Below are 26,065 nucleotides of genomic sequence, written 5' to 3' on the forward strand. Positions count from 1 at the left end.
CTGAGATGACTTCATCCAGATCGCAGTGATCACGTGATCGAAAGGAACCCAGTGCTTCATTTTCTATAGCTGTTTTCCGTACTGGAACTACCACAGCCAGCTTAGCATCTTCCATTTCCTTAGCATCATTTATTCTCTGGCACAGAATCCTCCAGGTCATTTAACTTCTTCTGAAGCCCTCCCCCCACCTTTAAGTTTTAGATGTATTATTAAAGATGTATGCATTTTGTTATCAAATCCTTCACAGAGTATGGGTGAGATAGCCCAGCACATAAGCCTGGCAATCATTTTTATCCTAGAACCCACTTAAAGCTGAAGGTAGAGAACCAACTCCACAAAGTTGTCCTCTGACCTCCACACATGCCTTATAGCATGTTTGCCCAAAGCCTACACCTACACAATAGCAGTAGTTAATAAGTAGTTAATATTTCTTTCACAAAAGCACTCTTATGAATGCCTCTAGCCACAAGAACAAAGACTCTCATTCTTCTCTAATCTTAATAATATCATATTCTAGTAGCAGATGAACCTGAAAACTGATGTTTTATATAGAAGCTTGCTTTCTTACCCCTCTGTCATTTTCATCTATTACATTACTTGCTATTATGTTTTTTGAATGAGCTTATAGAAATTAGATTCCTAATGGAATAAGAACAATTTAAAGTAGTTAGAAATGGGTTGTTGTATTTTAGTGATGATTGTTTGGGGGTGGGGGAGGGATTCCTTTTATCAATCCCTAAGTCATAATATCATAATCCCTAACAATTTCTGTTTTAAAATTTTTTGGATTATTACAATTTATTCACTTTATATCCCAACTGTGGCCCCCTCTCTCATCTCCTCCTAATCCCACCCTCCCACCATCTTCTCCCATACCCCTCTCCAAGTCCACTGATAGGGGAGGACCTCCACCCCTTCCATCTGACTCTAGCCTATCAGGTCTCATCAGGAGTGGCTGCATCCTCTTTCTCTGTGGCCTGGACAGGCTGCTCCCCACTCAGGGGCCAGTGATCAAAGAACTAGCCACTGAGTTCACGTCAGAGACAGTCCCTGCTTCCCTTACTTGGGAACCCACTTAGAGACTGAGCTGCCATGGGCTACATCTGAGCAGGGGTTCTAGATTATCTCCATGCATGGTCCTTGGTGGAGTATCGGTCTTTGCGAAGAACCCTGGGCCCAGATTCCTTGGTTCTGTTGGTCTCCTTGTGGAGCTCCTATCCCCACAGGTCTTTCTATTTCCCCCTTCTTTCATAAGATTTCTTGCACTCTGCCCAAAGTTTGGCTATGAGTCTCAGCCTCTGCTTTAATACCCTGCTGGGTAGAGTCTTTCAGAGGCCCACTCTGGTAGGTTCCTAACAGTTTCTTAACATTTGTAATTTCATAGAACTTCATCTAACCATCACTTGTTGCCTTAATTAATAACAATTGCTTGAAAAACAGAAGCCTTAATATGTAGCATAATACTTTTTCCTTGGCTCTTTGTTATATCCAGAGTTTACACACAAACCTAAGTGAAACTGTTACCACAAAGATAGAATAACAGAAATAGATAAGCACAGAGAAATGCATTCATTCTACTCGGGACCATATAGTATGGAGCACTCGTTTTCTTCTGCTTACCTTCTGTCCTGAAAATAGTGCTGGTGCTGGTGCTAACGGGCCACCTGCTCACATTGCCATCACACGCTTCCTCTTTATTCTTGCACAGTAGAGTATTGTGGTGGATACTTGGAATATTTGGATGTCTGTGTGTAAAGTCACATATGCACATACTCAATAATGCACATACTCATCAAACTTGATTATTGATTATTTGATCAAAATCTTTCCAAGGTAGGTAGCATTGCAAAATTAGCCTTTGCATTTTTTCAGAATGTCTGTACAGTTCCTTATGTGCAGTGTAATGTTGGTTGTTTAAGGTGATTTATTTCTGGGTTGATTTTCTTGACCATAATGACTTGGTTTACTTCAGCTTTTGAGAACACAAACTATTGAAATCCCAAAGAGTATTGTGACAACTGTATCTGTTTTAATAAAGATGCATGCATTCCACTGTAGGATTACTTATGGAAGTGATCTTTTGATTGCCCTTTGTCTTCATAATTTTAACCACACAATATTCTGGTAGCAGACAAACCCAAGCCTGATGTGTTATTACTATTCCAGTTAAATTTTCTGTTATTCATCATTGCCACTTGTCCTTTGAGAGTACCAAATTGTTTATAATTCCCTAAACCCAGTGGTTCTCCACATTTGGGTTATGATGCCTTTGGACATCTCATATTAGATGTCCTGCAAATCAGATATTTACATTACAGTTCATCACAAGCAAAATTATAGTAACAAAGTAGCAACTGAATAATTTATGGTCGGGGTTTACCACAACATGAGACACTGTATTAAAGGATCACAGCATCAGGAAGGTTGGACCACTTTCCTAAACAATATACAGTTTCATGTCACTATTCATATTTTTATTCTTTATTCATATTTTTCAATTTCTTGAACTTGTTTGTAGTATTTTCTTCAGTTACTGTAACTTCCTTGATGGTGCTGGTATGTCCTCTCCACAAAGCCTCACTGCACCCCTATTCTTTTCTTTTGAAGATCACAGTCCTCTGCATGTACCTTTGTCATAGCTGTTAACTGTACATTCTTTGAATGCCTGCATTATGTCTAGCACCTCATAAAGTGCTTCATGTAACTCGACACTGATATGTGTGTTGTCAGCTCAGCTGCTGGACAGCATGCTTCTGATGTCTATATTCACTCTTCCACTCTAGAGCAAATTTTAGGTGTTTTTACTTAACCGTTGTTTTAAAACCAAATTATACCTCCCTTTCTACTAATTAACTATCCTTCCAAACTAATGGTTCGTTTTCACCAAAACTTGGCAGTAACATAGTAACATAAGCTCCTCTTCTGTTCTGTATACTGCTAGGTAAACACCGTTGGCCTTCTTCTTCTTCATAAAGTAACTGATTACACGTTAGACCTGCCTGCATCCTTGCAGCAGCTTTACCAATTCCTCCTAAAAGTAGTGAGTTTTGCTTTTATGGGCGAGTCATTCTCAAACGTTGTTTTTCTTCTATTATTCTCCAGTCTTTCTGTGATCTTTCTCCAATCTTTCCATGATGAATGAAGGCCTGGCTTGACTTTCAACAGCAGATTTTTTTTTGTACTTCTGATTTTAGACAGTGATTGGCACTGGGTAACTTCTTTATAAAATAAAGAAAACATATGATTGAACAAAATGGAACCCCATTTGTGGCTTTTATGCACCTTAGTTTTATACAGGATTCTTAACATTGTTTTAAAGAGCTCACATGGTCTCAAACCCAGTGTCTGCTATCCTGTCACCAGTTGAGCTTTAGGCACTTTGGCCTCCTGTGTCTGACCCGATAGCAGCGCAGCTCAACACCTCAGTGCTTACCTCTTTCTCTCTGCTGTATTCTTCCCCATGTATCCACAACCCCCCACACAACTTACTCATTTGGGTGTTTTGTTTAAATGTCAACTTTCCAGGTGTGTTTCTTTTCACCATAATAGACTGTTAGTTTGTCACTCCTCTGTCTCAACAGATTAGAAACAACAGCACACCAGAGGCTTTGTTAACTTTGTATTCTGCACCTAAGAACACGTGCAATATGTTTTGAATTAGAGTTGATTAGTTTGATATGCCCCCTCCTCTCTTCATTTTAAGTAGGCTTTTCATGCCCTCTCTCTCTGTAAATTGGTAAAACACACTTATAATGTGTGTTTTGTGATTTGGAGGAACAACTCTTTAAACATTATAATTTGTTTTTATATCCACATATACAGTACAGGAATGAAATCCTCCCATTCAGAATTATGGTTTTGTTTACATGCGGCTCCTAGCTGCATGGCCATTTCCTCTTCTGAGGTGGAAATAAACAGCACATTTTCAGTAAGTGGAATAGTTACTGTATTTCAGAAAATCAAGGATTACTCGGGCATATGTGTGCTCACAAACACATGCATGCATGCCTGACCCTAGGTGTTTGAGCTTTATTAGTTTATTCCCAGTTTAAAGATGGATAAAAGATAGGAGCTGTCTGTGGCCTAATAATATCTGCTTGATGGAAATGCAACCTTTGAGGACCCTGCTCACACCTACTGAGGCAGAAATTAAAAACAAGTGGTAAACTTAGGCCCTGTGTGAACCTTAATGTAACAAACACCAGAGACAGCCAATGTGTAAAGAAAAAAATGCTTATTCTGCCTCACACTTTTGAGGTTCTAATCCTAAGTCCTCATTGCTTTGGGCCTGTGGCAAGACAGCACATCACATACATTGTGGCCAAAGCATGTAGTGGAACCAATCTGCTCACCTCGTGGCTAAGAAACACAAAAGGAGGGACGGGGTCTTGTTGATTCCCTTTAAGGGTATGCTCTCATTGACATAATGACCTTTCACTCAGCCAGCCCCCTTCCTTAAAGCTAGCTTCAACACCTCCTACCTCATTGGGGAGCCAGTCCTTTTACCACATAGACCTTTGGGGACATACTACATATCTAAAGGTTACAGGTCTCGTAATGAAGGGGAAAGGGGATCTTCAGTGAGATAAAATCACCAGTAGTTTGTGGAAAACTCAACAGCTGATTTTGACATTAGGTTAGGAGCTATTGAAGCAGAAAGGTCCTTCCTTGTTCTGAGTACAGCCATAAAATACAACTGAAAAACAAGAGCCATGATCATCTGTAACTATGAAACTGATAAAAGAATGATCTCCAAGAATGCTAATTTTTATTGCATGTTTTCATACCAGAAGTAGTTGTTGCTTTGTAGGGGTTAAACAACCAGTTTAAGTACTTAGCCAGTATTGCTGTATGAAATCTTAGGGCGTATTATCATAGTGTTATGCTGAAGTTTGGATCTGAAGTGTCCCCCAAAAGCCATTTGTTGGAGCTTTTGTCCCCATCCTTCAGTACTGTTGAGGGTATTGGAACCCCTATGAAGAGAGGAATCTTTAGAAGGGAATTGGGTTATCAGGTCATGCCCTTCCTTCCTTCCTTCCTTCCTTCCTTCCTTCCTTCCTTCCTTCCTTCCTTCCTTCCTTCCTTCCTTTTTTCTTTCTTTCTTTTTCTCTCTGTTTTCTTTCTATCTTCCTTTCCTTTCTTTCATTTCTTTCTTCTTTGTAACCTGTTTCTCTGCTTCTGACTACCATGAGGACAGACCTCCTCTACCCTATATTCCTGTCACGACATGATATACCACCTCTTGCCAAAGCAGCAGGGCCAAACTACAGACTATATTCACTGAACCTGTGAGTTCAGTTACAGAAACTTGGCCCTGTTTGATTCATCATTGGATTCCTAATTTTCTTTGTTATTGTTGTTTCCATCCTTGCAAATTAACTCATTTGGCCTTAGCAAAAGTTTAAATTATCACATGTCATTGACCTTAGCCATCTTATAAAGTAGATTACACTCCCCAGGGATTTAAAATTTTAGTATGTTATAATGTTGCAACTGGTGTCTAGCCGGGATTGGCTCATATGCCACTTTGTAGCTACTTTTAATAGTTTTGTATATAAATAAGTGCATACAACAGTGTAAAACTTGAAGCTTGTATTATTTATTTCAGTCATAAGATGCCATATGAGACAACCATAGTACAGTGATTCTTAGTTGGGATATGGAATCCATTCTGACTGCATAGGTCCCAGTCCTGGTGTGTTGCACATGGGCAAAATGGTCTGCTTTGTGCTCCACTGTACTTAAGAGTTCTTGTCTTTAAAATGAGGACAGTAGCAGTAACCACAGCACAAGTGGTTAGCCCAGGGCTTGTAGGGAGATTATAAGTGAGCTGGAATTTGCTGTCTAAAAGCAACATTTTGCTTTTAATTTAAACTTCATTGTAACAAACTTGTAAATAAAATTAATCAGACTCAAAGTCTATGCCTACTTTGTGTCCAAGAAACAACAAAAAAGCAAGAGTTTGGTTAGTTTAATTTTTGAGCATGAACTACTTAATTGTTAGAAGAAATGAGGAAATAGCCATACTCTGGCATGTCTGCTTCAAACGCATTCTTTTCAATGATGTTCTCCTGTTTCTAAATCACACTTAGTAGGATTTGAAGCAATAGAATTATACCTGAACTGCATACAGTCTCTCCTTACAGTCTTCAAACTTTTCTTGACAGGTTACCAGCTCTGTAGATGATGATGGGACTTTATATCCTGTGTAATGAATGAAAAGCTGAGTTCCTGAGTTTTCCAGGCCATAAGCTATTCTCTTTCCTAGACGAGTGTTCATTTCTTCCCTTCTCCTTGCATATGGCAGAGCTCCCTTTGTCTCCCCACATCCTCTGTTGTATGTGACTGCATGCTTTGGTGGTGCTCAGCTGTGAGAGCTCTACCAGCCACGCAGCTCACAGCTCCGCACACGTGTGTAAACCCTGTGCGCACTGTCACCATGGAGCGCTGTCACGTGTGCCAGGACTGTGCTTGTAAGCCTAGTCTCTTTTGCTTATCGCTTGTTCCTCATAACTTGGGCCCGCAGAGGTATTCTGAACAATACTGAATCTGTGTTAACTCATCTGGAGATGCTGTCAATCTCTTTTTAGCTAGAGACGTTTGAGGTTGTGTTTTTCTCACTACTCTGTTTCTTCTTACAGTTCCCTGAAAGACAGGATTGTATGAGATAGTGGTTCTCAACCTTCCTAACGCTCTAATACAGTTCCTCATGATGTGGTAACCCTAACCATAAAAGTGTTTTTATTGCTACTTCATGACTGTAATTCTGCTACTGTAATGAATTGCAGTGTAAATATCTGTGTTTTTCGTGACCCCTGTGAAAGGGTCATTCCACCCCCTGAGTGGTAGCGCCCCACAGATTGAGAACTGCTGTGTTAGATAGTTTTTAAAGTAACTTCCAGCTTTAGAACTTGATGACTCGGGTTTTATGTTGTTTCTGTGTAGTGAAGCAGTTAATAGCTCCATTTCACAGATAGAGACAAGCAAGGCTTTTGCCTGTAGAGCACCTCATCAGTTGGCACTCGGAGTAATTCCACACAGTGATTTGAAACTATTTTTTGTATTTTTAAGCTAATGCAGAGTTTTAAAGTTACCACGTTTAGAATAGAGGCACAAGAATCATTGAGTTATTGCTGTTCTCTGTCAACTCCAGCTAGTCCCATATCCCGTGTCATGTTTGTCCTGTGTGGGTCAAGCTCCATCAAGAGATTTTTATTTTGAAATGTAATGCATACCAGAAATGGGTGACCAGGTCATGACATGCAGACATTACCTGCAGTGGCAGAGACCTGCTAAATTGCCAGGGAAAAGCAGCAATGCGGAGAAGGGCCTCAGAGTCTGTTGCTGCTACAGTGTGTTTGGGGTGGGGTGGGGAGCTAAATCACTGAACATATGGAATCAAGACAGATGGAATCAGGAAAACAGATCATGGAAAGTGGGGAAAGGGGAACTGAAGAAAGATCTGTAAACCCCTTTAGCATGAGAAATAGGAGTTGAGACAGCAGAACCAAATTTTAAGCCGTAAGCATGTGCGTGTAGTGGATTTAAAGAGTACGAATACTTCTGAAGACACTTAGGGCTTTTCACAAAAATCCTGTTAGGTGGCTATAACAACTGTCACCACTGTTCTTGACTTGGAGAACAGGAATTGTTCTCCCAAGGTCACCCAGCTCTACTAGCTCTGCCATAACCAGCCACATAGCACTTCTCTTTTTGTCTCAATTCTTCATTTATAAGATTTGAATAATAATTATTTTTGCCTCACAGGATGAAAAATAATGTTTATAAAATAGTTGACATAATACAAGGCTCATGGTAAATACTAATAAATACTAGGTATTGCTATTATTTCTACTCTGAAAGCTGCAATTTGAGTAACTTGACATTTGGCAAATTTATATTCTGTGATGCTGTATTTCATCGTTTATAATGTAAGATGGTCTGGTTATTATGAATCCTTCCACCTGTGTGTATCAGAATTATTTTAACCTACATGAAAGCTGTCTTTACTCAAAACAATTTCCAAGTGTTTGGGAAATTTATATCCTTTTTGTTTTGGTTTTACGTTTTATGTAGCAAATTCCTTGTTTTTCCACTGATGATTGTAGAAGATTGAAAATATCTGTGGCATCTGGAGTTATAATAGTGTTTCGTGTGTTTTCTTTCACAGCTGTGCCCCTAGTGAAGGTGCTTCCTTTTCCACTCTCTTTACTTTGTAATGCACCATTTTCACTAGTCGTTTATATTTAGTTTTCCATTCCAGAAATTTTGATTTTGAAAAGTACCTGAGACTGCACAGGTATTTTTAACTGGTGGTTGTATGCAGACATTTGATTGAGCCCCCATAATGGCTGATGCTTGCCATTTCTTCTTTTTCACTGTGATTTCTAATAGGATTTAGAAATTGTGATCAAGTCTTAATTTACTCTAAATGCAGAAGAGTTAGGAAGTTTGGACGTTGAAGCCCTGAGTGGGAACATTTGCATGTTCTGAGTATGTAGCTTTTTCAATCTGCAATACTCAATGGTACACTTTTCTCAAACACGCTCTTTTTTGGGGTCAGCGTCTTGGCTTTAATTAGACCCTGTCTTTCCTCTGCTCGCTCTGCCTTGAAAGGAATATACTCTGGCAGCATCAGATATTTACATAATGGTTTGTGTTTTACCATTATGCATTCATATCTCTGAATCATATCCCTGAGGTAACCAGTAGATACTCCTGCTGTGTCATCATTTTTTGCTGAAGAGGTAAAAGGTGGGTCATATTTGTTGTCCTTTTCAATTTTGCCTTGAGTACATGTATTCTTTTTCTAGTCTTAGCTAATATGGAATTCTACTATTGCCCTTGGCTTTTCAAAGCCCAGGACCACCTTTGTGTCTCGTGGGTCTTTCCTTCTTTCCTGAAATTTCCTTAGTCCACATAAGATGAGAAAACAATGATAATTAGTGTTTAATCATTTAAAAATCTGTGTATATGCTGTGAGTTAGTGTGTAAAGGAAGCATCATTTCTTCGGGGTCAGGTTTGGATTTCAGATATCGGTCAGTCCTTAGCTGTGTGAACTTTGGATGGACTAACTTTTCTGCTATCAGCTTCATCTTCTGTAATGAGCCATCACATGAGTCTTGGGTTTTCTTTATTTAGTTAACATGTCAAAACATAACATTTGTACATCTTGTGGAGTAACATGTTGCGATGCATATATATGATGTGGAGTGGTCGAGTCAGCTCAAGCATATCTAGTTCTTCATTCATTCTTTATGATAAAATGTTCAGAATACTTCAAACTTATAGAAGATACCTAATTTAAAAGTATTTCTATGTGTGTGTGTCTACCAGCAGGGGTTAACGCCATGCCTGTGCACGCTAGGCAAGACTGACTTACCACTGAGCCGTATCACCAGCCGTTACCTTCTGTAAAGGACAATGCGTAGTTACTATCTACGTTTATTTTCCATTGCACAGCACAGCAGAACTGAGACTTATTTTTCTGTACCTGCCTTATTTCAATTAACGTTTTCTCCATTTGTCAGAATTTTTCATTATTTTGGAGAGTGGGGGGAAGAAGTAGGCAGGTGGGTGTACGCACATCAATATCCATATATGTAAAGACCCGAGGTCATTGATAGATGTCTTTAGTTGCTCTCCATTTTAATTATTAAGACATGGTCTCTTGCTGAACCTGGAGGCGGCCGACTTAACCATTGTAATTGACCAGTAAGTCCCAGGGATCCTCCTGTCTTACCTTCCCCAGTGCTGACATTGTAGATGCACGGCCCTTCACCCAGGTCTTCTGCATAGATGGTAGGGCTCCAAACTAGGGACCTTGGACTTCATTGGTGTGCTAAGTTATATGTCAGCTTGACTCAAGCTTGAGTTATCAGAAAGGATAGAACGTCAATTGAGGAAATTTTCTCCATAAGATATAGTTGTAGGGCATTTTCTTAATTAGTGATTGATGGGGTAGGTCCCTGCCCATTTTGGGTGGTTCCATCCCTAGTTTACTATAGAAACTCTAGGTTGGGTGCTGACTGAAAGCAGGCTGAAGAAGCAGTGAAGAGCAAGCCAGTAATCAGTACCTCTCCACATCCTTTGCATCCAGATTCCTGCTTTGTTTGAGTTCCTGTCTCACTTCCTTTGTGATATGCTACCATATGGAACTGTAAACCAAATAAACACTTTCCCTCTCAACTTGCTTTTGGTCTGGTGTTTTATCATAGCAAGTGAAACTCTTTAACTAGGACACTTGGCAAGTAGTTTACCAACCAAGCAATTTTGAAGACCCAGAATTTCACTTAATACTCTCTCATGTATGTATATCACATTTTCTCTGTCCATTCATCACTTGATGGACACATGGGGTTGTTTCCATTTCTTGAGTATAGTAAGTAATGCTCCAGTAAACATGGGAGTGCAGATGTCGCCTTGACATCCTGACTTCATTTCCTTTGGATTCATGCCCAGGCATGAGACTGCTGATCATAAGGCAGTTCCATTCTAATTCTTTGAGGACCTCCACAATGGCTGAACTAATTTATAATACACTCCTCTCAACAGTGTAAAAGGTTCCCGTGTCTCTATATCCTCACCAGCACTCATTACCTTCTGTTTTTTTGTTTTGTTTTTTTTTTTAATACTTCACCACTATTTACTAAACTTAGGGTTTAGAGTGTACTTTTAGTAAAATCAGTAGCTTACATCTCTCTATCATTGAAATAAGGGTCCAGTAAAAAGAAAAAGAATAAAAACAATCTTGCTGTACAGACTGACATTAATAATCTTTCCTATTTTAGAAGTTAATCATAGAGAAAGACAGGCCTTTGCAAATAAAAAATTTGAAAACTTTTTGTTTGAGAATTTCATACATGAATGTTTTGATCAAATCCATCCTGCATTTTCTCCCCTGCAATTCCTCCCTGATAATAGCCATTCTTTTTTGCTGTTGTTTAAAAATTTAAAGTATGTAATTATTGCTCTTGTAAATATAGCAGATAATATAAACATAATGCAGATAGATAGTACATAACAGATAAATACTTATAAAATGTTGAGAGATTTGCAGAAGAAAATGGAAATCAAATAAAAATCAAGTGACCCTATGTCAATCATTGTTGGACATTGCTAGATCAGATTTTTGGACTTTGTTCTGTGTATTAACCCCCTGTCAGATGTATATTTTGTAAATATTTTCTGTAATTCTGATTGCTTTAGGTTGATTGTTTTCTTTGTGGTAAGAAGCGTTTTAGTTTAACATTCCAGTTGTCTGTTTTTGCATTTTCTTCCTAGGTTTGGGGGGAATCTTATCCAAAGGCTCCTTGACTGCTCAGTGTCCTGGAGTGTTTCTTCTAGTAGTTTGTTTCAGGTCTCATGTAGAATTCTTTAATCCACTTTGAGTTCTATTTTATTTTATTTTATTTTATTTTATTTTGTTTTGTTTTGTTTTGTTTTGTTTTGTGAGGATTGGAGGACTGATCCCTTACCCACTCCCCATGAGTTGAGGTGGGATCTTCCTTTGTAGCCAACCAGAACAACTTCAAACTCATGGTCCCTTTGCTTCACCCTTCTGATTGCAAGAGATTACAGATGTACCCCTGCAAGCCAGGCAGATGAGAAGCTTAACATCTTAAGTGAAAGAGTTTCTTGCACATTACAAACTGATCTGAAATGTTAATCCTTCCTAAAGAATAGGTTTTGTGAATAAAAAATAAAATAGCTTTTGTGAATAAAGAATAGGGAATGATAAATTGTTTTTATTTAAAATCAGTATATCTGTAAAAAAGCTACTAAAAACCAGGAGAAATAGTCATTGTTTTGGTTGGACTTCTGTATGTAAAAGGCGGGGCAGTTGAGTAAGTAATTATAGTAGTTTATCATTCATTTTATTCTAAGCTACAGGAAGGACCTAAGCTGATCTCTAGCCTCTAATGTAAATTGAGAACATCTCAGGCAAGATTTTTACGCAGAGAACATAGAAAATACTTTGTTGTTTTGTTTGTTTGTTATATGAGAATGGCTTGCTATATACTTTCCCAAGACATTTATATATATTTTTTAATAATTGTATTAAGAGTAAGTAGTGTCCCATGATTGTGCATAATTCCAACGTAAACGGATAGAAGCTTCTAATGTGTAATTTATACTTAGATTGTTTTACTCCCTGGTGTATAGCTGTGTGATAAGATAGGGTCTTGTAAACCACTTTGTAGAAGTCCTTTAGGTGCATATCCTGAACCAGCTGCTTACAGCACCAGGAATACTACACTTGAGTTAATTATATTTTAATGTACTGACTACTTTCCTTAGTTGAAAGCACTTTCTGTCAAAGGAAGCCTTGGGCTTTCTTTGTGGTGTTTTTGTTTTTGTTTCTGCATCTCATCACTTTCTGTGTAACTGAAGAGGACAAACGGAAGGATGATAATACCTGCAGTTACGCCTGCTCTCTAGGTTGGTCTGGCAGTAATGTGAACAGAGAAAATGGCCTCACTCTACGTTTAACATGACATTTTGTTAGCTTCTGGGTGGATTGCTTTTTTTTTTTTTTTTTTTTTCAATGCAGTTTATTCAGGAACCTTGAACAATCCTCGGACCCTGGGGTTGCTTTTTAAATGCCTCTCTTACCAATCATTGAGAAGTCGAAGTTTTTCCTTTGCATAGTCTGGTAGCCTCGGTTTTCTGTACCTGTGCTTCTCTTAGGTCCAAAGATGTGTACATTTAAGTTATTCAAAATGTAGTTAATGATAAATCAGAATTTAAGACAAGTGGATTATGCTTTGTTAATGAACAGATTAGTTTGCTGTCTGGGAGAACAAGTTTCTACCCTTTTGCCCCAGTAACCATGACTGTCTTCACAGTTTCTTATACTAGCACAAGGTCCGCTACTGTTTACACAAGGAAAAATACTCAATCTAAGATACCACACATGAATCGAATGCTCTTCTTTCCTGTCTCCCCAGATATCTGTGTCCTAAGGCCCTCCAGAGAAACAGGTTTAAAAAAACTAGTTTCATGTCGGGATTACAAGTAAAATCACTTCTCATACATGAATTTCAAAATGCAGACTCTCTTTCTGTAGCTACTTGTTTCTCATTTGGATCTGACATATTAAAAGCATATAATTAATGTTTGACATTAGGAATTAATATTAACTTTATGTGTTTAATATACCTTCATACATACTTCAAATAACAAGAAATGTATTATGCCTTGGCATACAGGTTTTAGTTATATAAATGCTTTTTCAGTTTTCACATGATATAAATGTGAAAAGGAAAAATGTGTTAAAATGTTCTGTTTTCATTTCTTGAGTGTTAGATATATTTTTACTTTTTAGGAGTGTTCATCAGCAATTGTGTCAGGAGCTTCAAAGAGGGAACAAGGACGTAATCGCGCAGTCTTCATTGTCGGCTAAAGAGCGCCACCTGGCTGCCGTCGCTAGCGCACTGTGGAGGCACTTTTTTCCCTTTCTGAAGAGTCAGAGAATGGCCCCCGCTGTGCTCCTTTCCCAGCTTGCAGGTGCTGCCGCAGGTCAGCATTGTCCACTGCTAACTCCTCTCGCCTTTTGCAGGCTTCTGTCAGTATTTTTTTTCTATGTTCTTGATGACAATGTCTTGCTTTATAGCAAATATTATGACAAATGATGAAACAAATATCTTTAAATTGGTTACCTTTAGCTTATGTACTTAATCATTAAAAATTAAATGATTACTTTTTTAAAGATAAAAGCTAATTTTCAGATGTAAACATAGATTGTTCATAAACATTTCTCGTAACTATTTGGAAAGTAAGATAGCATTTGATTATATCCAGTTTAAGTAGTACACTTTCATATTTTATGAGCAGTTATCTGAATATTTGTAATTTGTATAAAGATAAATTAAAAAACCAACCAAACCAAGAAAAAAAAAAAAGAAAAAAGAAAGACCAGCCCTTCAACACCATGTCGGCAAGCTCAGGTTTGAATGGAATGAGTATATATTTGTGTTCTGACTCCCCTAGATTTTATGTTAAAATTGTAGTTTTATATTACTTGATCCAAAGACATGTCCTTAGTTTTTTATGGGCTCATGTACAATCAGGCAACTTTTTAAATAAATGAACTTTTGCAGTTTTCTGGGAAGAGTTCATTATGTTTTTCTTCAGAGAACTATCTTGTTCATAATACGCTAAAAAGTTCTGGAGTAGACAAGGATTTGTGTCATTACTGCACATCTGTTAGCAGAGTTCACTTAAAGGTGTTTTCTGTGTCTAATGTAATGCTTTAAACGCACATCAGTAATAAAAGTCCCTATGGTCTAAGTCAGCATTTGTTCTGGGGAAGATGAAGAAAGATGAGCATTCCATCTGTAAATGATGGAATGAATGTAAAAAATGAACAAGACGTTGAAATCTTGCAGCAGTTCAGACTTCATACAAAGTACTTAACACTTCTACAAATACAGAGAGGAGTGTGGCACGGTCATTTTTTCCAACTAGTGTGATGTCTGAGATAATACATACTGATATTTAGTAAGCTGAAATTTATTCTGTCATTTAGAATGCTAGGTCATCAACAAAAACATTGCCTCAGTTTACTCAACGCCCTCTTAGGTTCTGAAAGTAAATACTGAATAAATCTAAAGTCAAAGGCATATAGTTCTGATTTGAAGTAGACTTAGGTTGAGAGAAAATTATTTTCTTCATTTAAGTATTTAAACACTCGCTTTTGTTTGTACTAGTGGGAGGACCACCATAAACAAGGCTACTTTGTCCTCACAAAGGTTATGACCTCGCAAGTAATGGGGCCAAGGATAATTTCTTGTGTTGTTTCTGAGAGTCTTGCTCAGCAGCCCAGGATGGTGGGACTTGTGATCCTGCTGACTCAGATTCCCAAGTCTGGGTTACAGATGAGCAACACCACATCCAGCAAAAACAAGCCAAAACAGGGCAGCAGGGAAAGGTAGGTTATCGTTTTAAGTAGAGTGCTCAGGGAGGCACAGACTTGAAGGAGGTGAGAGAGAAACAACTGTGTTTTGGGAGCTAGAGGTAAAGATACAGACATATGTGGAACAGAAAAGGGTCAGAGCTGAGATGTGGTAGGAAGTAATGGAGGTCTGTGTTCTGCCTTTTACGAAGTTGTGAAGACCTCTCACTTTGAGATTAGACATTATTGGGTTTTGTTTTGTTGTGTTTTTTAAATAGAGTTAGTGTGCTCCTGGCTGATGAGATAAAGGGAAGCAAAGAGAGAAATAAGGCAGTTAGGAAATTATTCAAACAGTGCAGATCAGCTTGGAATGAAGTTATATAGTGTAGATAGTGGGAAATGGTGGTCAGATCTATAGGAAGGAAAGGTATTTTGAACGTAGCCCTGACACTATTTGCTAAGCAAATAAGGTAACCAGAAACATTCATGAGAGGTGTCCTAGAGTAACTAGCAGGTTGCTGACATAAGATTATGATGGGACCATTTTATGACAGAAAATTTTAGGTGTTCAAAAATCTGTACTTCTCAAAATGGAAAATCTAAATGAAATGGACAGTTTTCTTGATAGATACCATTTACCAACATTAAATCAAGAACAGATAAAGAATCTGAATAGATCTATAACCCTTAAGGAAATAGAAGCAGTCATTTAAAATCTCCCAATCAAAAAAAAAAAAAAAGGTTTTCAGCTCAGAATTCTACCAGAACTTTACAGAAGAGCTAATACGAATACTGCTCAAACTATTCCACAAAATAGAAACATTCTGTGAGGCCACAGTCATCCGGATATCTAAACCTTACAAAGACTTGACAAAGAAAGAGAACTTCAGACCAATCTCCCTTGTGAACATTGATGCAAAAATACTCATTAAAATACTCTCGGAAACTGAATCCAAGAACACATCAAAAACATCATCCACCAAGATTTAAGTAGGACTCATCCCAGGCGTGCAGGGATGGTTCATAATAGGAAAATCCATCAATGTAATTCACCATATAAACAAACTGAAAGAAAAAAAAAAAAAAAACAAAAAACACATGATTACCTCATTAGATGCTGAAAAAGTCTTTGACAAAATCCAACACCCCTTCATGTTAAAAGTCTTGGAGAGATCAGGGATACAAGGCCCATACCTAAACACAATAAAGGCAATATATAGCAAGCCAACAGCTAACACCAGGTTAAATGGAGAGAAACTTAAAACAATTCCACTGAAAAACAGCTGCATGTAGCAGCAGAGAGCTGCAATCCCGTACCCTGGGAGATGGAGACAGGAAGATCTCTGGGGCTCATGGCCAAACCACCCTGCATCCTGGTCCCAATAAGAGGCCCTGTCTCAAAAAACAAACAAACAAAGGAACAAACAAAAAACAAGGTGCCTGGCTCCTAAAGACTGCTGCACAAGGTCATCTATGATCTCTGCATGTGCACGCACAAACATCCACACTTAGCGGCACAAACAAGCAAACAAAAGTCACAGGTTCAGATAGATGTGTAAGTGTTGTGATAGGGCGCTGGGTAAACCTGACTTTCCTATGGAATACCCACGGGGTGGCAGATGATGGGAATGAAGGTGCTTGCTAGGGAATCAGGGATATAACAAGGCTGCCATCTCTATATTCAGTGTAGTACTTGAAGTCCTTGCTAGAACAATAAGAAAACTAAAGGAGATCTGGGGGATACAAATTGGAAAATTGAAGAGTTTTAAGTTTTTAGGACATTTTAATTTGTTACAAGGTATCCATTAAAGCCCAAATGCATTAAATGAGATCTTGAATTTAATAAGGTAGGTTTGACAGAAGAGCTCTGAGCTATAGGTTTGTTTGCAAACTGTCCATGGATAAATAGTCTTTAAGGCCCAGAAACTGGCTAAAACCTTCATTAGTGTAAGAATTGATGAAGAGATTGTTGGTCAGTTCAGTTCACAGTGTATGTCTGTGTTAAGATTTATAGGCTAAGAAGAAATGAGAAAGGACAATGTAAAGGAGTGCAGGTAAGAAGCAAACCAAGATGTTCTGGAAACTAGGAAGGGTAAGGGTAAAGGTCCAAAAAAATGAGACCTGAGAGTCCATCATTGGCTGTAACAAGAGGGCGAAGTACGTCGCCAGTAACCTGAGTGGTTGTTGTCGTTTTTCTGATTTTTATTTGGTGGGGTAGGGAGCGTATATGGTGTGTGGGGATGAGGATGGGGGTTCAAATGCTCCTGTACATAGAGAGGTTGGTTGTCTTCCTCTATAGTTCTGTGTCTTATACTGGAAGCTGCTAGTCAGTGAATTCCAAGGATCCACCTGTAAGCACATTCTAACACCAGGATTACAGGGATGTACAGCCATGCTCAGCTTTCATGTGGTTATTCAAAATTAGAACCCAAGACCGCATGCTTACAGAGCAATTACTCTTCCACAGTCTTCACGAGTGGTTTGGTATGTCAGAGAATCAGTCAGCTCATTGAAGATGATTGAAGAAAGAGGAGGGTTACAGGAAAATAATATCTAAGTCATGTAGTATATGATATATAATAATATATAAATCATGTAGTAAATAATATATAATATATAATAGTACCTAAGTCATGCAGTTTAGCATAGAATACTTCCATAGCATGCACATGGCACTAAATTCAGATTCCCACATTCCAAGAAGAAAAAGGATGGCTCTCACACACCTTTAATCCAGCACTCAAGAGGCAGAGATAGGCAAATCTCTGTGAGTTTGTGGCTATATAAAGAAACCCTGTATTGAAAAATAAAAAAAAAAAAGAAGCAACAATAATTCAACCTCCCCCCCCCAAAAAAAAAAGGAAAGGAAGGAAGGAAGAACACAGTGTATAGCACATGTAAGAATGGATCACCAAACCACGTAAAGAAGGGAGAGAAGATATGAAAGAAGAAGAGAGAGAGGGAAAAGCTATGTAGTCAGTCGATTGTAAGTTTAGTAAAAGCAAAGAATTATAAAGTGTTTAGGTCCTAGGAGAGAGGCGCTGCAAAGCAAATTTATCAAAGTGGAGTCCTTAAAAATAAAATTATACAGAGGTTATAATTAACAATGGCAAGTGATTTGGGTATGAATATGGGAGTATTTCAAGTATAGGGGAGGATAGATCATTGGAATAAAGGAATAACAAATAAATAAGAGATCATGGCAAAATCGCTGTAGGAGAGAATATGAACCTGGGGAACTGCAGGGCATACAACAGGAAGTGTTTGTTACTGCAATAGTTTGGTGGTGTATATGAGATTCAAAGCTAGACATATTAGGGAGGAAGAAGTGAGAATGGTCTAGAAGTAGCAATATAGAAAATGTCTTACCTGAACTCATTCTCAGGTTCAGTAGTTCAGTAGTAAGAGGCAAATTGAAGGGTAAACAGCCACCATTGGAGAGCTTCCTAGGAGTCATTGCATCTGAGTAGTTGATTTGCTAGTATAGGTACAGACTGAATTGACAGATTCTTAGGAAAACATAAAATGAAATCTGCTTAACATGACTGAGGAATTCTGGTATCTAGATTGTGGGTTCTGAAGAAAGTGTTTGATCATAGGAGATGACTGTTTTTTAGAATACAATGGCTGGTATCCACATTGAGCATGAACACCTGTGGGTTGGCACATAAATTAACTTAAAGAAGAGTGGGAGCTGCAAATAGTTTTAACTGGGTCTTTGAATAATAGAGGCATATTAATAAATCCACCGGTTTGACTTGAAGGAGCCATGTCTGTAATTATACTGCTAAGTTAGATGCTTTTTCTTTCAGAGATATAAATGGTGTTATAGACATTTACTTAGTTGTTTAAACTTAAAATACATTTCTGAATGTCACATTTTTTTGGGGGGATTTTAAAAATTATTGTAGTTAGAGGTGAGTGGGGAGAGTTGAAAATGTCTTTCTTGAACTTTCTCTTTTTAAATCTAGATTTCACTTTGCTCGCAGTGGATATGCCAAACACAGCACCACCAGGTCTTCAGCCTCAGCCAGCAATATCCGTAATTCAGCTTTTTGGTTGGGATGATATCATCTGCTCGCAGGTTGTAGCAAGATACCTAAGTCATTTGCTACAAAATAGGTGCGTACCCTCATTTCAGCCGTACTCCTTAGGCCACACACTGATTGATCAGTGATCTTTGCTCTATATTCTCTCATTTGGCAGGCAACATTTTAAAATAATTTTATTAGAACAGTTAACACCGAAACACAAACTTGTTAAGCACTAAGAAAGTTATATAGGTAATAAATGAGTTATTTGTGTTTCTGTATTGTATTTTTTTAAAGGAAAACTTCAAAGTGTTTTAGAACATTTTTAAAATTCTGATTTATGTGCGTTTAAAAATGGTTTTAAGCCGGGCATTAATTCTAACACTCAGGAGGAAGAGGCAGGCACATCTTTGAGTTTGAGGCCAGCCTAGTCTACATAGTAAGTTCCATGACAGCCAAAGCTACATAGTGAGACCTTTCTCAAAATTAATTCACTAATTAATTAAACATTGTTTTAGGGGTTGGGGAGATGGCTTAATGGATAAGGTATTTGTTGTACAAAAATGATGTCTTAAGGTAAAAGTCACCCTCCGTAATTCCAGTGCTAGGATATAAAAGTAGGCAGACCATAGGAGCTTGCTGATGTGAAAGCCTCTAGTTTGATACCTACACATGTATCAAAACAAAATGAGAAGAAAAAAATTATCTTGAGTTTGCATAATGCTGTGTTTAAGTTTAGACCATGTCACTCATTTCTGTCCCTAGCGACTCCTCCTAGATTAGAGGTTGGGCTCAACCATGTGTTTGGCTTAAGAAAAGGCAGGTCTCTTTTATTGTCTGGAAAGAAGGACTCTGGAGTTTTGTATGTGGTAGTCTTTGATAATGACTGCTTATGCAATGAAGAAAAAAGGATAGAAACATGATTACTCAATCAAGAGACTTGTAGAGGTGTATTTGTCTTTAACAACTTTTTATCATTACCTCATCCGTTAATTGCTATTGATAGTTCCATTTTTGTTGTTGTTGCTTTAATTGTTTGGTTTTTTTTCTGCTTATCTATTATGTTTTTATACCGCCTAGTTAATTATACCTTCTTGCTATTCCGTGCTTTCTAAATTTTTCTCTTGGCATGCGCCTACAGATATACCACCGGTAGAAAGGGAAAATTAAAACTTACAATATTAGAAATGGAGACAGATGTTTAACATCTTTTGGTGTACATCTTTAGTATTCGTTTTCAACATGTCTGTAGTGCTGTGTTCATCAGTGAAGCCAAGGGAGTTGCCTGAATGTTTCTTTCCAAGCTCTGTTCTCTATGTATCCCATTTCACTTTTGTTTTTAATGCTCCTCAATTACTTTTTACAGCACAGTATGTGAAGCACTTTCTCAGTCAAGTTCTGTATCTTTTCAATCCTTAACTATAAGATCATGGATCCGTTGTGTTTTGCAAATGCACATAAAGTACCTCTCTGAACCTGATTTGTTGCTTGATTTGAATCCTGAGCAGGTAGTGGGTAAGTGTCATATAAGAAATGCAGGGAGTGTTTTTGTGTGTGGTGGTCTTTGAAATTTTTTGCTTTCTAGATTAAATAAATCAATGTCAGATATTAAAATATATTTGTAATTAGCTGTAAACATATATAAATTATCCTTTTGCAGTCTGTTTCTTTTTATTGATACTTCATAGTTACTACAGAAGGCAACTATCCCTGCTACAAAGCTAAAAGAAATAATTTCCATAGCCCTGAGAACTGAAACTTGCTCCTCAGGGGATAGGCTGCTTTTTCTCCTGAAGAAGCTGGGTCACACAATAAAAGAATCTGAAGTACATACTGAGTACCCTCAAATGTAGAATACCTTTCTAGGAGTATGTGCCTCATTTTCATGAAATACTTTGCTCTTCTGTTTTACCGTTACACACTGATAGTATTTGTGTGTTTTAGAGTTCCCATACAGTTTTGTTTTGTATGGGAACACTTTTTTTTAAAGCTGTCATTTTTAGTCTTTTGTAAATTTCTCTTAGGCTGGCCTGGCAAAGGCTGGACTTTATCTTGCGTAGTTTTTTGACCTCAGTAACTTTATGGGTTAGGATTATTTTAAGTGTGAAAACCCTGATTCAGTTTTTAACTTTGTGAAAAATTGAGTTTTTGTAACGTATTTCAAAAATGAATGGTGTATTCCCAGCATATATATGTGTTCACAACTTATATAAAATTTTAAATTTCACACAATAAGCATGATCCTTATCTTATTTTGATAGAAAAAGAGTACATGGAGCAGCTGGCTGAAATGACAAGATTACTTTTTAAACTCTCAGAAGTAAAGAATATCTTCTCAAAGGCTCAGATTGAATATTTGCCCAGTCCAGGAGACCCCAAACAAGCACTTATTCAATTCCTTGAGGTATTTTTCATTTATTAGTATAATCTTCTAAACTGGTTACAAGTATTTTATTCAGAAAATCTTGAAGTGTCATTAAAATTTTTTTCTGTAAAATCAATTTTTTAACTTAACTTCAGTCATATTATTAGTTGCCTGCTATTATACAGTTACGGAGTAAAGGAAGCGCTGCTCTAAGGTACGGTATGATTCACTCTACAGACAGCAGGAAATTTGTACCTATTGAATAAGGAAAGTAAGGAAGAATACGCGGAAGCTTTGCTTCAGGGCCAGCTGGAATAAAATAATGTGTTGTGGTTGATCTTGGTAACAGTTCAGATACCAGCTTTGCTTTAGTGTGGGGTTGGCAGTGCTCCAGCTGTGATTCTACTGCCCCTCACTGGTGGTGTCAGGCTAAGCACCAGCTAGTACGTAGCAGCAGAACTTGAAAATATAATCCATTTCTTTTGATTTTACTTCAAAATACATTTAAAATTTTAGTTTTTGTCATTAATTTCAAAGAAATATAGCATGTGATGGTGTTTTATTTCATGAGCCTAAGTGAAACTGATGTTTGGATTATGTCTTTCGTAAGTTATTCACAGTAAAAGTAGATTTATTTTCCAACATGTTGACATTAACTACACGAATATGTAATATTCACAGACAATTAGAGATGTGTGTAAACCCTAATGATAGCTAACAATAGCATGGTAACATGCAAATGTGACGTACACATTTTTGTAGTGTTTTTTTGTAGCTCTTGAGTGAGTCTTGACCAACAATTTTGGGTCAGAAAAGGAGGTAGAAAATAGGCTTTACACTAGCAGTTAAGTCTCCTCTAATTTAATCCAGCCTAAAGTATTTTTTCTTTTTATCAATAAATCAATGATAGGTTTTTGCAAAATGCTAGATAGCATTATCTACGACTCCTTACATATTTGAAAAACCTAGTCTGTGATCTAAGAGGGGCTTTACTGGTTTGAGAATTTTAGATACAAAAGGTTAAAATAATGAACGTGTTAATCGTCAGTAGATTCATCAGTAGGAGAAAATCAGGGTGTCTTGGTGTAACGCATTTAGAACTCATCCTGTGGTGAGCATAAAGTTTTTTTAAGTGAGTCTGATTTGACTAGATGACTTTTTGTGAAAATTAGTAAAGGTGATGTAAATTATGGTGCAAGTTGAGGAGGAGTTGAAAGCTGAGAACATTGTTCTATAGGGGAAGTTTCAGATGTCTTCTCGTTCTCGTGGGATTCAGCATCCAGTCACTGAAAAAAACACAGAATACACAGGAAAGGTACATGGGGTAAAATGTGGGGATACACACACATACACAAATAAATAAATAAATAAATAAATAAGCTTCTATGAATCTTTTCCCATTGAAGTTATACGGGACATAGTTAATTCTGAAGCAATAATTTTTGGCAAAATTTCAGATTCTGTTGATCAGAGAAACTCTTTAGCACTCAGACTCCATGGCTAATCACATATATTCCCTTTGCCTTATACTTTGTGAATTCCAGACATGGAATATCCAATAGAAAACCTACAGATTGCATGGTCATTGTATTATGGTTTGTGTACCTTTGCATTGTATTATTGTGTAGTATATTATGGGCCATTCTCATAAGATAATCTCAGTGAGAGGTCCTTCCAAACTTGAATAGTCCCAAACACCAGCTAAGACCCATTCTTCGAAGTGGGATTTTTTTGTAAAGTACCAATGTTGGGCTTAATGTGCTTTTCTGCATGGAAATAATAGTATTATGGTATGTGAGTAGTCATCATCTAAGCACCAAGAAGCACGTTGTGGGACTGGGAAAATGGTTCATCTAATAAGAGCACTGATTGATCTTATCGAGGACCCAGCTTTAATTCCAAACACCCACATGGCAGCTAACAACCAGTTGACTACAGTTCTGGGGGATTCAGTGTCCTCTTGGCTTCTGTGGGCACTGCACACATTAAACAATGTTTGTGTAGTGCGTGTGTCTGTGTGTGCGTGCGGTGAACATGTATATGTACATTATGTATATTACTTAGATTCCACATATGATATGGTAAACATAATGTATATTGCCTTAGGTAGGGTTCCTTTTTTTTTATTTAAGATTTATTTATTATGTGTACAGTGTTCTGAGTGCATGTACACCTTCAGGCCAAAAGAGGGCGCCAGATCTCATTATAGATGGTGTGAGCCACCATGTAGTTGCTGGGAATTGAACTCAGGACCTCTGGAAGAGCAGCCAGTGGGACCTCTGGAAGAGCAGCCAGTGCTCTTAGTCTTTGAGCCATCTCTCAAAGGTAGGGTTTTTATTGCTGTGACCACACCATGATCAGACAGCTGTTATAAAGAGAAACATTTAATTGGGGCTGCCTTACAGTTTCAGAAATTTAGTTTATTATCACCATGGTGAAGCATGGTGGCACACAGGCAGACACGGTGGTAGAGCAGAGGCTGAGCGTCCCTCATCTGGATCCTCAGGCAGCAGAAAGACTGAGCCACTAAGCCTGAGCTTGAACTTCGGAGACCTAAATGCCCACTCTTTGATGATGCACCTCCAACAAAGCCACACCTTCTACAACAAGCCCACACCTAAAAGTGCCTCCTCCCTCGGAGGCTAATGGTCCCGTTTTTTGTTGTTTCTTTTTTTCAAACTACATATATATACTTCAAATATGTATGTTTTATATATTTGAAAATGTGGAAATACATATTTTTTAGTCAGGGGAAATTAAAGTTAACATGTTTACTGCAGTACATTAATATTCAAGTATGGTCTATAGATTCCTGCAAGTTACTGATACCTTCTTACAATGTTCTCTGTCCCAACTCTGTACTGACATGAACACAGATTCTGTGAAAGTGTTGGTGTGAAACAGCACTATGGCCTCAGATTATAATAGTATCCACTAGGATTTATACTTTTATGCACTCACAAAAAAGTAAAGCTTGTTCATTAAAGAAGAGCATTAATTAGGGAGTAAGATTTAAAATCTCATCAAATTTCACCCCCTAAGCTCATTCTCCAAATGAAAATGCAGAGTGTAAGTGAAGGGTTTCAGTGCATTGTCTAAGGAAAGAGCCTGTGAGCACTTGAGTCGCAAGCTGAGCTGACTGCTTTAATCTTGAAAGAGAAACTGACAAAATGTGATTATTCAGACTTGGACATTTGGCAGACATTTCTTTCTTTCTTTCTTTTTTTTTTTCAGAAATGAATGAAGTAAGTAAGCCTATCACTTCAAAGAAAACAACTGACAGTATCTGTTGCTAATAATGCAGTTCAGGTTTTCAAGAGAATTAAAGTTTGGGAAATTTACATGAACCTTCTGGAGCTATAGCTTCCTGATATTTAAAGACTTCTGTGGGAATGGGACAGGATCAGTGTGTGTCATTTTTTTTTTTCCTAGGATGGAAATGTCAACATTGGGAAGCAGTATCCCTCATTAACTTGGCAAATTTCCAGTTGCATTTTAGCAAGTATTCATGGGTAAACCATTCATTTAGACTTACTGAATCCTGTTTTATTAATGTGGTTTTAGAGTCCGTGAGAGTGTCCAGGGTAGTGCTGTTAGCAACTGAAAAATATCACTTGAACATTTTGGCATAATAAGAAAGAAAGCTTCCCAGTTATTTGAAACAGTTCTCAGAATACTTGTTCCAGCTATATGACTTTGTGAGGCTGGAATTTCTTCAGTCTCTGTGCCCTCTGCTACACCCCCACTAACACCTTCCCTTTTCTCCTTGCATGCTGTAATTAGGAACCTACACTTCTCACATATGACATGCAATAAAAGGTTTTCAAGGTATCCATGCCTAGTATGTATACAAGGAAACCAAGATTAAGAGTTTGTGAACTTCTGAAGGATGAAATGTTTAAACAACAGAAAGCTAAATAGAAAAGGTTAATTAATACAGTATCTCTCTTCACATTTGCCCACTTCAGTGGGTTTCTTTTCTTTTCTCACTCTACATGACCTACTTCTACATGACCTAGCCTCTAAAGGCTGTGCTTCCTCTCTTCTCCACCTTAATCAGACATCTTGGAACTTAATGTCAACTATTCTTCGCAGTGCTCTCAGAACCTGTGATCTTTTATCGTTTGCTCACACCTCTACAGCCCCAACCTTGAGACAACACAGCCCCTTTGCCTTTGCCCTCTGATTTATCTACTGGGAGCTGGTAAGAGGATTGTTTAACTATGGTCCCATTTATGGTTCCAGTGTGGTCCCATTGAAATCCTTTGTGAGTTACTAGAGTGATTTGGAAACTTCCCTTAAACTTTCTAACCTATCATTATAGTTAGCTCTTGATTCTTTTATAGCTTCTTAAAACCTGATTATCCCCACATTCCTTACAAGTTTACTTGGCTTTATTCTCTCTCTCTCTCTCTCTCTCTCTCTCTCTCTCTCTCTCTTTTCCTTTTCTTACTGGTTCATCTCACATTTCTGTTGACATTTATTTGATTGTCCCTTCTTCAGCCTCTCAGCCACATTTTTCTGCCCCCTCCACTAAGAACATTAAGCCAGCTAGCTGATGCCTCATTAAAAAATATTCTTTAAGTTGTAAATTGTGTAGAGACATGAGTTCATATCAAAGAGCTGAATTAAGACATTTTACTTGTAAGAATTTGGTAATGCTACTTGCCACTGTTTCCTGCAGGAATTTGGAGCTTTCTAGTCATACGAATTATAATCCAGCCCATGTAGAAAGCTGAAGCTGATTGCAAGCTTCTTGAATAAGGGTTTGA

At 37.8% G+C, this 26,065-nt stretch overlaps 1 protein-coding gene across 2 annotated transcripts in view; it reads left to right on the plus strand.

Moving 5' to 3' along the window:
• Mms22l (MMS22 like, DNA repair protein) overlaps positions 1-26,065 on the plus strand; it is a 121,010-nt gene that overhangs the window by 76,321 nt on the left and 18,624 nt on the right. For both annotated transcript variants that reach the window (XM_060386067.1, XM_060386066.1), the window contains exons 15-18: positions 13,329-13,522; positions 18,869-19,019; positions 20,295-20,443; positions 21,190-21,332. In XM_060386067.1, the coding sequence (XP_060242050.1) occupies positions 13,329-13,522; positions 18,869-19,019; positions 20,295-20,443; positions 21,190-21,332 (637 nt within the window). The remainder of the gene's footprint in view (positions 1-13,328; positions 13,523-18,868; positions 19,020-20,294; positions 20,444-21,189; positions 21,333-26,065) is intronic.

This window comes from Meriones unguiculatus, chromosome 6 (genome assembly GCF_030254825.1).
Source record: "Meriones unguiculatus strain TT.TT164.6M chromosome 6, Bangor_MerUng_6.1, whole genome shotgun sequence".
Lineage (NCBI taxonomy): Eukaryota > Metazoa > Chordata > Mammalia > Rodentia > Muridae > Meriones > Meriones unguiculatus.